The sequence below is a fragment of the Macrotis lagotis genome, chromosome 5 (assembly GCF_037893015.1).
Source record: "Macrotis lagotis isolate mMagLag1 chromosome 5, bilby.v1.9.chrom.fasta, whole genome shotgun sequence".
NCBI classification, from domain to species: domain Eukaryota; kingdom Metazoa; phylum Chordata; class Mammalia; order Peramelemorphia; family Peramelidae; genus Macrotis; species Macrotis lagotis.
Window position 1 is genome coordinate 183,494,151 of NC_133662.1, and position 13,905 is coordinate 183,508,055.

General features: G+C 33.5%; 1 protein-coding gene across 6 annotated transcripts in view; it reads right to left on the reverse strand.

The window, feature by feature from the left end:
* PDE10A (phosphodiesterase 10A) overlaps window positions 1-13,905 on the reverse strand; it is a 394,590-nt gene that overhangs the window by 27,966 nt on the left and 352,719 nt on the right. For all 6 annotated transcript variants that reach the window (XR_012468598.1, XM_074188006.1, XM_074188008.1 and 3 more), the window contains one exon: window positions 4,915-5,026. Coding sequence is in view for 5 of the 6 variants with exons in the window: in XM_074188006.1 (XP_074044107.1) it covers window positions 4,915-5,026 (112 nt within the window). In the remaining variant the exon portion in view is untranslated. The remainder of the gene's footprint in view (window positions 1-4,914; window positions 5,027-13,905) is intronic.

Genomic DNA, 13,905 nt, shown 5'->3' on the forward strand with positions numbered 1-13,905 from the left:
AAAATAAGTGAATTTATATGGTTAGGAAGCTTATTCTCTTCATGCACTAGGCAAATATCAAAGGCTATAAATTATATTTCAATTGCCATCCTGTATTGATAGGAAGAGTCAATTCATTGAAAGTTCCTCATGCCAATCAAATTACAGATCTTGGACCAAAAATAATAACAAAAATCATTTTGCTTTAAAGTTTGTTAAGTACTTTGTATTCATTATCACAGCAAATTCTAAATTATTAAGTATTATTAACTATTAAGTATTATGATGATTATTGGTCCAAAATTCTAAGCTTTTATTTATGCTAGTCTTTTCTAGATACTCCTGTGGTTAAAAATAGTTGGTGGCAGGTCTATCTTAATAAAGAAATAATCTATTATTCACTGTTATTTGTGAGGGTGCCCTTTTGCCATGGGTGTTCTCATTATATGCTTCCAGTTCAAGTTTGTATTTATTTCTCACCATAAATGCTGAATGTATTTGAGAGAGAGTATGCCCCAGACTTTTAGGAAGAATTTTTTTTTTAAATCACACTTCTGCCACCTTTGGCAGAAAATACCCTTTCTTTTAAAAACATCTGCTCTATTGTCAATGGAGAGTAGTATCTGTCAAGACAATCCCAAGTCGGCTAGGTGGTGCAGTTGATAGGGCACCAGCCCTGGAGTCAGGAGGATCTGAGTTCAAATTTGAACTCAGACACTTAAGCCGTATTGCCTTAATCAAATCACTTAACCCCATTACCTTGCAAAAACAAAAACAAAAAAAGACAACCCCCTCAGGGTTATTCTCAGGACACCAATAGTGTAGAGCTCTGCCCAATGATGGGGAGGGGGATGTTCCAGAAAGGAAGTTATACAGCTATACAGTGAAGATTTCATCTAGGATGATTCTGGGTCCCACGGTCTTGTAAAAACTCATTAGATTCTCCACATGGATATTCTCATTTGCAGATTATGAAAAAAACTGCTTTTAATCTTGCAGTTCCCTTGAAAGGAACTTGGAGACCCTTTCCATTCCCTAGATATGGTTCCTAGATATCTCTTTCAGATTTGTGATGCCTTAAAATGTACTTTGACAGGCTATTTTCTGTCATATTCTCTTAAAGGTCAGAGCAGAGTTTTAAAAAAATCTATTTTTGTGGTTTGAATACTTAAGTATTTAATTATTTGTTGTGTTACTATGACCACTTAATATTGCACAACTATGCTCTCCTTTGCGGGGGGGGGGGAAGTGTGCTTTTAAGCAGATCTAATACTTACTTGAAATCTTTAGGGAACAGAGCTTCATAAAAAAAAGGTTTGTTGCTGAACTCCAAGTCATTAATAGCTTTGGGGAGATCTATATCTCTTGTGTTTTTACTTTTTCTTTTTAAGCTAGTCTGATGAATTTGGATCTCCAGTGAAATTCCCTTCATGTTTTATGGATATCTAGAAAAATTAAGGATACTCTAAGGTAAAGGGATCTTAAAGAAATTTTTGTCTTACCTTCTAGTAAAATAACTTTACATGTGAAAATAGCCATTTCTTGTACCCTATATAGAACAACACACTTAAGAGATGTTTTGTCAGGACTTTCTGATGGATTGTATTTGTGTAACTTGTTTTACAGGGACCAAACAGAATTCTCCATGATAAAACATGCATATCTGTATTCATGTATTTATGTACTTTCAGAGTAGAGGGGATTTCATCAGAAAAGGGAAAAGATGAATAATTTAGTCTCCTGTGGTCCCAGTGCTAGTTCTCACCACTCCAAACTCTTGGTACCTAAGTTCAGGAGGGCAGCTAGGTGGAGTAGTAGATAGAGCTCTGGCCTTGGAGTCAGAAGGACTCAAGACACTTGACACTTGAGCGAGTCATTTAACCCAGAATGCCCTGCATCTAGGACCATCTCCAGTTATCCTGACCAGCTCTAGTCACCAAAGCCAATGGCTGTAGAGGAGAAAGTGAGGCTGGTGACTTAACACAGCCCTTCCTCACTCAAATCAATTCATGTGCTTGCCATGGTTTTCTTCAACAACTAAAGACAATCATCATCATCATCATCTATGCTCCACTTTTCAAAGGGAGAGAGGATGCTTATGTTTCCTAGTAACTCCTGATGCCAGAGGATCAGTCTTGCTACAAAAGCCTGAAGTTTGTTATGAAAACAGATCACAACTTGTGAGAATTATGTAAAATGCTACCTGCTGCTATCTGTTTAAATTTCATCAGGATGTATCTGAAATTGAGTATCTTAACATATTGACTATTTGAGTCCTGTGGCACATGAACTTTTCTTAGTAGAAGGCATTGGATATCAGAAGATGACAGTGCTTAAGCTTTTTCCAATTTATTTCTTGGGTAAATAAAGTATTTAACTGTGTGTCTGTGTGTACACATCACAGAACATGTCAATTTAATTAATCAATCTATCAAAAGGTTTGGTCTAGGATGAAAAAAATTGAAGTCATTAGAAAACATTATATGAGAAGATTGAGAGATTTCTTGAGCTGCAATCACAAAAAGGAATAAATCCATGTGGTGGAAGGACTTCAATTCAGAGGACATGAAATCTTTGAAAGAGATTTGTTTTAGGAAGTTGTGGGGGTGGAGATGGGATGGTTTCTCTCTGTGTGCCTCTCCTGCCTCTCTTCACCAGCCATATTATGGGAGATACTGGACCAACAGAAGAAAGAAATCCAGTTAGAAATGAGAGTGGTTGGAGCAGTAGGAAACAACATGTACACTTGGGAAAAGACCATTTCAAAGTGAATGGTTCTTCCTGGTAGAGAAAAGTGCCACCTAATTGGAACTCTATGAAAACCCTGCAAAAGAAGGGAAGAAAGTCTAGTAACTACAATTATGAGTTACTGCACAAATTATATAACATGAGCCTTTCTAACATTATCTCACAAGATTGTGCCCATCCTCCCTATAGGTCCATGTGTATTTGTGGGAGTTACATGCCCCAGACTTTTGAAAGGAATGTTTTAAAAATTACTATTCTTACTATATCTTCTTAGTAAATATTCTTGCTAAAAAGATAATTAATTTTGGTTATCAATGAAAATATCTTAGAGTTACTCCTAGAGCCTGAGGATGAGTACGAGGTTGGGTGAGTGGCCCTACTTTAGAGACATGTTAAAAAGTCATGGACAGTTAGGTGGTACAGTGGATGAAGCACCAGCCCTGGAGTCAGGAGGACTTGAGTTCAAATCTAGACTCAAGACACTTAATTATCTCAGCTGTGTGATCTTGGGAAAGTCACTCACTTTTATAGCCTTGCAATAAAAACAAAAACAGTGCAAATGCAATGTAACAGTATTAATCAAATTAAGAATCTTCACAATTATATTAATGTTTCTAGGCTATTCTTCAATCATTAAAAAAAATTACCCATTTTTCCCCCTTACTATCTTTCTTTCTTTTCCCTTTCAGTTACTGATAGACCACCTCTCATATGTCCATGCCTCTGGGTGAATATGAAGGTTGAATAAAATTGGCCCAGTTCTCTAAAATAAATTGGTTTGCAGTAATACAGAACAATGAAGAATTTGATGAGTAATTGTTTATTGGACTAAGTGACTTTTAAAGTCTTTTGTACCAATATCTTTCTGAGATTACTCCATAAGGACAGTCTCATGCTTGAAGAATTAATATGAAGTAAATAGGAAAAAATGAGTATGATATTCTAGGTCTCCTAGTTTTGCTAACCAATTTAGTTGCAAGCTTTAGAACTTCTATTAATGAAATCTGTATCTTGGAAAACAATATATTTCTTTCCATGGCATCCTGCTATGCTAGTTTCAAAATGCAATTAACTTTTTTATTGTAAAAACCTAATTATGATAGTATTAAACAAATTGTTTCAGCTGAGGGATTTAAGACAGGCATATCTGACCTAACTTTACTAAATGAGTCTGACATTAACTAGACTCTGTGGCAAAACACTGTATACATACATATAAGCATGTGTGAAAAACCCACATACACAGGGCAGAGAAACAGTTCCATGACATACAATTGACCGAACAATCATGGTGCTCACACAGTAAGAATTTCTTGGCATGAATATTTAAAACAAATTTAAATAATGTAAAACTTTTCAACTTAAAATTGCAGTTGAACAATTTGCTAGTTTTTACTTCTTAAGTCTGTTTCTCTTTCTGGATGGGTTTACAAGTTAAACCATTAAATATCAAATAGCTAACTCCCTAAAAGAAGCTGAATGAGAATGTATAAAACTTCGGGTATGTATAAATCCATTTGGGAAAATAGATGTCAGTTTTCCTAATCTAGTAATGATATTTTTGAAAAAGGGATCATATAATTCAATAGATTCCCAGTATATTGATTGGGTGGGCAAATCACACTGTAAATTTAGGAACTAAAAAAACAGAATAATATTTTTGATTAGAAAGATAATGTAAGCAAAGAAGAGGGAAAACTGAAGCAATAAAAATTTCACTTTGAGTACTAAGTATTTGTAACTAATTCTTCATTCCTACTATGGGACTCATATTCTCTGAGTTCTGTTTATCTATGACAATTATCACACAGCAATGCAACATTTTTTTTAAATTTTAAATTTTAAACAATTTCAGAGGAATAGGAGTTTTCACATATGTATCTATTACACAGTTTTAGGAAAAGAAATCTAAAAGTTAACTGACTAAAACGAATAATTTTCATTTCTTGAGTAAGTTACAGAAATTCATCTGAACCAAAGAATTTTTTATTAAAGATCATCAATAGAATTTCTCAGGTAAAAAGTAATATATTTGTTCTTAGTATGCATATTAGCTACTGTTTCAGTTTAGTAAAAAAAAAAGTACATTAAATTAACATAATGTAAATAATAGTATTTAACTCTTTTCTCAGGTTTTTTTCATATTTCTTGATATTATCTGTGTAGAAAAGAGTAACACATACATACCTCAGCCCAGAACTCTGCATATATGTCATTAGCTGTCAATCTTGTAACTGGCCACAGTTTTGTTACAGAACAAAGATCACAAGCAGTCATCATTAGACCAATTACCCGGTCTCTAGAATACAATAACATAAAATTGATTGGATGTATAATAATTTGTAAACCTAACAGACATTTCAGTGGAAACATTTTAGTATTCTTAAAAACTGAATGAATAATGAATATAACATGAGAAACATTTCAAAATAAGAATTATAATGTAAAAATGGAGCCAAATGATACATTTCACTATTGCCCTACTTAAAACTATCACTTGTAATCTGAAAACTGAGTTTATTATACAATCATTTTCTCCAGTATAGAATTATTAATTAGGTTCACAACTTAAAGTCATCTTTGATTTCTCATTCTTATTTTCTAAATCTAATTAGTTGCCAAATCTGTTCATTTTCTAAATCTCTTGCAAATGTCCTCGTCTTTCTACTCATAGAGCTATTACCACAATGTAACTTTTTATAACCTCTTATCTGAAGTAGTACAATAGCTTCCTTTGGTTTTTGCAAGGCAGTGGGGTTAAGTGGCTTGCCCAAGGTCACACAGCTCAGTAATTATTAAGTGTCTGATACCAAATTTGAACTCAGGTCCTTTTGACTCCAGGGCTGGTACTCTATCCACTGTACCACCTAGCTACTCCTACAATAGCTTTCTAATAGGTGTCCTTGTTTACAGTATCGCTGCTTCAATCCATCTTGCACAAAGCTGCCCAAAGTGGATTTTCCTAAAGTATAGGCCTGAACATGTCCAAACTCGACTTCCTAAAAATTCAAGGATCAGTTATAAACACATTCCCATTTGGAATATAAATTGAATAGCAACCTGGTTGCAACCTAATGTCTAATATTATTTCACACTAAGGTAATTGAGATAAACTGATTTTCTTCTTCCTACTCATTCATTTCTGTTCCCTATAACTGCTGAATGGAATGAATGAAATGTACTGCATCAATAAGTCTCCCTTAAAACTCAGCTCTGATGTCATCTTTCACATAATGTCTTTTTCTGATCACACCAGTGTTAATGTTTTATACATCAAATGACCCACCGCTGGTTTTTTTTAGTAAATATGTATGTATACACACACACACACACACACACACACACACACACACACACACACACACACATACCTGAATATGTCTCTGTGAGACAGAGGCAATCCTAGATTCTCAAGGGCTATGCTAGGTAGTACAACTGAAAAGACCTTGAGTAGAGACTTGGGAATAGATAAATTCTGTTTTCCAAGGACCAGGCTAGCTAATCACAAAAAGGCAAATCACCAGTAGATTGGCCATTTGGTGATGACCTTTTTCACCCAAGGAAATCCCATCAAACAAAGAAGAAATTTAAATAGCTGTCTATTGTATGTTTCCCCTCTCTCTTCCACTTCAACAAAGATGGTAAAGAAAAAGGGAATGGAGAGTGCTAAGAATAAATTTTAAACTTTCAATAACCTTTAATTGTTACTACAAATGTGAGATCCTGTGAAATGACCAACAGGTGGACACAACAGGAGGACCTGCATCATATGGACTGAAATCTTCGTTTTTGAAGGGAGCTCCAGAAGTGATGAGTTCACAAATCATCTGTGTATTTGCACTAAGATTATAAGCCCTCTGAGAACAGCAACTTCTGTACTTTTGTCATGTTATCCCCAGTACTTAGCACAATGCCTTGCTAATTGACTGATAATTTTGGTTAGTGCTACAATTATGTCAAGAAGATAAAAAGCAGACCTCCTTCCCAAATCAATTGAGATCTTCAAGTAAAGTCAGGATAGCAAACCGGCAGAAATATAGGGGCTGGGGGGGTAATTATTCATCTTTCAGGTTCAAGTTGTACTAAACTTCTTGAGTTTCCTTAGATTTCTGAAATTCTATGTCCTTCTGTCCCTTAACAATTAAAATAAATTGGTTCATTTTTTTCAAACACACACCTTCATTTTGTATGGTAAAATCTGATGTTCTTTGACTTCTATTTTCAGAATAACCTTTAGGGAGGAACCTTCTAGACTAAGCAAAAAAAAATCTATGAATCATGTTTAGCATCTTAAAACTGGTATTGATCAATTTTCTAATGAATGACATGTAATTCATATCAAATAGATCATGTAGTTCAAAGTGATGTCTGAATTTGATGTCATTTTATGGTGTTTGATATTTGGAGAAGTTATGAATAGTTAGTGGCTAAATTGAGAATACTATAATTGAAAGAATATGGATCTCTATTTCAAATAGTTACCATTTCACAGTTATCTGTTTCATAACTTTAAAATGTGTTAACAGATTTGATACATATTAAATAATATGTGTTTTAAGAACTTTTGGTTTGGTCTACCATCCTGACAAAAATATTAACTGATTAAATTTTGGAAGTATAGTTTTTAAATAGATTTCAAATAAAAAATGCTATATGATAGAAATTACAGAGCTGTGTTTGTCTTGAATAGCCTTTACAGTTTACAAATTTACTATCTACTAGTTTTTAGGAATTTTAAGATATTAAGATATTTAAATATTAGCTTATATAAAACAAGGCATTCAAATCCCAATTACCAAAAATATGAAAACATAAATAAATCATTTATCTATTAAATATTTTCCATTCTGAATTATTTAAAAAGATTAGCAGTATGTAAACCTCACATTAACTGTTGAGTCTAAAGTCACCATGGGATATTAGGCAAGGGATAGATACAAAAACAGGAACTAGACTTGAGATTTCATTGGAAACTCCTAAAAAATAAACACCCTCTACCAATACAGGCTGATTACAGAATAATTTAGCCATGATGGGGTGGAGCCTGAACCCAGTTCTTCCTAGTTTTGAGGCTAGCTCTCTACTCTGCAGTACTGTCCCAGAACTTCTATGAGTCATACCAGTGCAAAGGAGGACTTTACTAGGTCTACTACCATGATGTGCTTAACATTCCACAAAATTTTCAGCTGGACCTTACCATTAAGGAGGAGAGGGAAATATTCTGAGAAATGTTCATGAAGATCATCTATGTTAGAAATACATTAGGTCTTTTGATTTTGGTTTTAAAGACCCAAGAATTTCATACCATATTTCTGTATTAGCAAAAATTTACTATGGGACTCATGAGATTGGGTAGGTTGGTATTTAGTTTTGATTTTGCAAATAAAATTATTTGGGCAAAAAAAAGTATGAGCAAGTCAAGTCATGCCTCTAAATCATATATCACCTACAAACAATAAAGCTGGCATCTAGGATAAGTGGCACCAAGCTCAAATCAACAGCTTTTGGATGTCCCACAGACATCACAAACTCTACATATTCAAAACAGAATATATCTTTTCTCTCAGAGTTGCTCACATTATTATTTTAACACGTACATTTTCTGAAACTGTAGCAGAAATGAAAGAATGTATTGTCTTTATATGTTATTCTTTTAGATGAGCTAAGAAGACTAGATCTTTATGAGAAAGAGGAAGAAGCTATATATATATTTCCTTCATGCAAACATTCTCATAGATTGTATACTACATATTTTTCTGTAGGATACCACAGAAAGTTTGATTAAAGAAATCAGGGCATTCTAAAGATGTCTAGAAACAGTTTTTTTGTATGTGTAATGGAAAGCAATATATATGTATAATCATTCTAATTGCTACATCCTAGAAAATGATGGATATACTAGGAATATATGAAAAAATATAGAAATTTAATAAATGTTATAGAGATGTCAGGGGTTCTCAATCTATAGTCCTTGAATCTGTTACTTCTATTTCTATATACATAAATATATAGATATATAGATATATAGCTATATTATAGATTATATATAGATGTATTATGCATAAATGCATGTATCTGTGAATAGAGTACTGGTCCTGGAGTTAGAAGGACTAGCTGTGTGACCCTGGGCAAGTCACTTAACCTTGTTCTCAGTTTTCTCATCCGTAAAATGAGTTAAAAAAGTGACAAACTATTTAGCCTGATTGCCCCTTAAAAAATTAAAATGTCTTTGTGCATGTGTATGTGTAAACTGTACTTCAACATAGTTTTTGAGATGGGTTTATATTGCAGAACTGACTGATGATGAATAGGATATATTCAAGTCAGTCATTGGTTCTAGATATATTTAAATTACATGTCCTACAACTAAAGTGATTGAATTTATATTTAGTATAGATATTAATTAACTAGAACTATCCAGTCCAATTATGAAAGATCAAAGTAATTCCAAAATCTTCAATAATGTGAAAATTATTTTGCCCAATATTAGATGGCCCTTTTAACTCTACCATATCTTTGGCATGCTTTTTTTCCCCCAAACTTTTTTGCTTGTCATTTGAGGTCTTTCACAATATAATGTTTCCCTTATATAACAATATGACAAACTCTTCCTCATCCTACCAATCCAATCAGTTCTTGTTCAGTCATCACCTTAGATCAGATGCTCAGTTCTTCTTTTCAGGACTGTTGTAAAAGGATTCTTAACTGATCTCCCTGCCTTATCTTTCACCTTTCCAATTCATTTTCTCTATAAGCTTTTTTTTAGGGCTTTTTTTCCTTTCTTTCTTTCTTTCTTTCTTTCTTTCTTTCTTTCTTTCTTTCTTTCTTTCTTTCTTTCTTTCTTTCTTTCTTTCTTTCTTTCTTTCTTTCTTTCTTTCTTTCTTTTTTTGCAAGGCAATGGGGTTAAGTGGCTTTCCCAAGGCCACACAGCTAGGTAATTATTAAGTGTCTGAGGCCATATTTGAATTCAGGTACTCCTGAATTGGGTCCATGAAACTATACATAAGGATCTTGGGGGCTGCATATCAACTTGGAAGACGATATATTAATATTATCCATGATCTCTTATATTTCTATTTTTTTAGATATTTTCCTGTAGCCTATACATGCCATTTCTCATCTAAAGCACTTTCTCACACCCAACTCCTATTTAATGAAATCTACTATTTTCTTATTATCTCTAGCATCAAACATGGACTTACTTTCATATTTAAAGCCCCCCACAACTTGGTTCTAACTTACCTTCCAATTATATTATTCTTTGGTCCAGCCAAGTGAGCTTTCTTGCTCTGACTGGCTTCATCTATCTCTATTGCCTACGTTCATTGCAGCTGTACAGCAGAATTATCTGGCTAGAATTAGGACTGTTTTCCTTCAAATTCTCAGCTTATATGCTGACTTCTTTATGAGAACTTTTGTGATCTTCCTCACCCCTTACATCTACAACATCGCACATGCTTCCTCTCTTATCTAACCTCCCTGAGGTAAGAGACTATTTTATTTATGTCTATATTCCCAGAATTTAGGCCACTGCATTTCCTAGCATATCATTGATAACAAATGCTAGTATATTGGGTAATTATGTGCAGTTTGTAGCTCCTTGTCACATAGTCATTATAGGGTCAGAATGAATTTATATGTTCTTTGGTGAATAGCTAATGCCAAAAATATTGGGCACTTTAAATCTGTAGGAGGTAGACACATTTTCTATCACTTTGTGATTTTAGCTTCCTCATTTATCATAGTAATGTCTTTTTTTTAAGTCTTTTTGCAAGGCAAATGGGGTTAAGTGGCTTGCCCAAGGCCACACAGCTAGGTAATTATTAAATGTCTGAGGCCAGACTTGAACTCAGGTACTCCTGACTCCAGGGCTGGTGCTCTATCCACTGCACCACTCACCTAGCTGCCCCCAAGAATATTAATTTCAAAAACAGATCATTGTTTCAAAGAGAGGTCTGGGATCAGTAAAAGTACCACACAATTCCTTAAACCCTATCTCCTCCTCAATAAATCAAAATTTTTCATAGTCAACCAAGTGTATATTATATATACAGATATATATACACATACACACACAGGGTAGAATATTCTATTTTCTATAATTTTTAAGCAAATGTATGCTTATGAAGATGTGCTTGGCTGTAATAACCAGTTGTGAAAATTTGCCCCTTTTATTCTTATACCATTAGTAATGTAAATTCACATAAAACGTTTGTGGATATGGAGGCAGGGGGTGGTGGAGTAGACAGAGCACTGATCCCAGAATATGGAGGACCTCAGTTCAAATCTGGCTTCAGACACTTTAATACTGACTTAGTCCCATTGCCTTGCCAAAAGAAAAAGTATTAATCAAGTATGGAAATTTTTTCCAAAGTCTAGTATTCTCCCGTTTCAAGTATTTTGATAATTAGTCCTACAATAACCTCAAAATTCTAGTAATTAGATACAATTAGTAGTATTGGATAACAAAAGAGCATCAACCACACTAGTAATAATCATTTACATAGTGCTTTTCAAATATTTCCTCATGATCCTTATAACTGTGGGTGACAAGTGCTATAATACCCATTTTATCAAAGAGAAAACCAAGCCAAAGGATCAATGACTTGTCCAACAAACAGATATCTGGCAATGGATTTGAAATCAAGTGTTCTTGATTACAGATCTATTCACTGTGCTATTCATAGCTGATCTTGTCTCTGTATAACTAAGACTATCTATTCTTCCCATTTTTTGCTTTTTTATTATGCCATTTTCTTCTTCCTGATGCAATTCAATGGATGTTATGACATTTGTAGTCCAATGTGATTTTTGTTTTTTTAGGTTTTTGCAAGGCAAATGGGGTTAAGTGGCTTGCTCAAGGCCACACAGCTAGGTAATTATTAAGTGTCTGAGACCGGATTTGAACCCAGGTACTCCTGACTCCAGGGCAGGTGCTTTATCCACTGCACCACCTAGCCCCCGCCATGTGATATTAATGGAGAAAATTTATACAAAATTTGCAGATCTTTTCCTTATTTTGTCAGAAAATTGTCTTCCATCAGATGATTGTCTTCCATCAGATTTCACTGTGCAATGCCTTTACAATGTAGTGTACTTTGGTATATATGGTACTAATACATTCAATATTTCTTATACTAAATAAAAAAAATCCCTAAATCAATGCTACAATAATTTTTGTCACTTATCTGCAAATGAATAGCATTTTCTATATGAGCTATTAAGTGAAATGGTATAGATGGCTAAAAATATAAACTCAAATCATATGATTAGTTTGAATAACAGTTGCATGGAAATATATATATATATATATGTATATATAAAGCTCTCCAAGAATACCAAATTTAGATTGTAACTGTAAATTACACTTATTAAGTTAAAGTATCCTGAGGCACTTACAGAAAATAGATAAACATATACATTAATATAATAAATTAACATAAAGCAAACTTACTTTTGTGATATCACACTGATTCATAGCTTATAAGGAAAAATGTTTTCATAAAGTTAATTCTTTAAATAAATTTAGGATGTGTTATGAATACTGTAGTATTATGTTTGTTTTTTAATCTCCTGCTGAGAAAATAATTGGCATGATGTTGCACCAACTCGGTCTACTTCATACTTTTAAGCTATGGCTCCTCTTTTTTCTTAATGTCCTCTCAGATAATATTCTAAAGCATGTGACTGTGGTTTTAAAAAAAGTTTACTACTGCATAAAAAATCCTATTTGGGTTATTTCACATTAAAATAGCATTAAAAATGAAAATAACACTATTTGATAAGTGCTTTCCAAGGACATGATAAATTTTAGGGTTTTATTGCCTCCACTGGCATAAGAGAAATACTTTTTCAACAGAAGCTTAAATATCATATAATGATAAAGTGAATATGATAAATCTTATAAAGATTTCAGTTCTAAAATTTTCTATTTAAGGAGGGTTATCCCTTTCCCTCTTTTAGTTTCTAACATACAAGGGGGGGAGGATATGACTGTTAAATACAACAAACACATTATTTTGTGTATTTGTTTAATATAGTTCTCTTTAGTATCTTTTTTAGTAGTTCTAAAACTTTGTGAGAACAATTCCCCTTGATTATTTTTATTGATTTTATAAGGTCAAAGGCTAAAAGTATTATATTTTAACCTATGGAATATGAAGATTTTATTCTAAAAAAAGGGAAAATAGGTTGCCAAATATTATACTACAATGTAATTTATAGATATGAGATGAAGGAGTATAAAGGATTTTTAGACCTGGTCCTAGAATGGCTTAGTCCTGAGCATGATACCCTCCAACTCTTCTGTTGCTGTTCCCTCCCTTTTCAATATTCCTGCATTCTCTTCTTTAATTGTTTTTGACCACACCAAATCCTGAAGGACATACAAGAGACTCAACTTCTTTTTGGGAGGCATCCTAGGCATCCAGGTTTCATGAGATGACCCGGTGTAATAGATAGAGGGCCAGCATTCCACTGGGAGATCATAGCAAATTAATATTAGGTTTGCATATAAGTGGCCATATGCCCATATGGTATTGGTAGAAGGAGTTTTGACACCAGGAGCTCTCTGGCAAAACAACAGTCAGGTCCTGCCAGATTCTAGATTTTACTGTTCACATGGGTGAATTATCTTGTTTTCTATAAATGTTGGAGAATCTTCATAAGGCCCTCCTCCCTTTTAGTTTTAAGTCTCTGAAAGGAATATATATATATATATATATATATATATATATATATATATATGTATATGTATATATACATATATATATTCTAGATATACAGAAATATAGATTTCTAGATAGATAGACAGAAAGACAGATGGATAGATAAATAAATTCTAGAAAGATAGAAATATATATGTGTATATACTCTATCTGAAATATACTCTGGCTAGACATTAGAGGAACAAGCTGTGGTTTGGGGTGCCTCGGATAATGTTTTTTGGCTTCAGTTTTCCTCACCTAAAAAGTCTTTTAACTAGTGGTCTTTATTGTATCTTCCTGATAAAGAGTACATGGTTGAAGATAACATTTTAACACTATTTAAATAAAACTTGAATCTTTTCACTGGAATATAGGAATGCCCTAGTGGGGATGGGGGTGGGAGGAATGTCACACAGGAATCAACAACAGCATGGCTAACTGAGCATAACCCAATGGAACAGCATTCAGGATT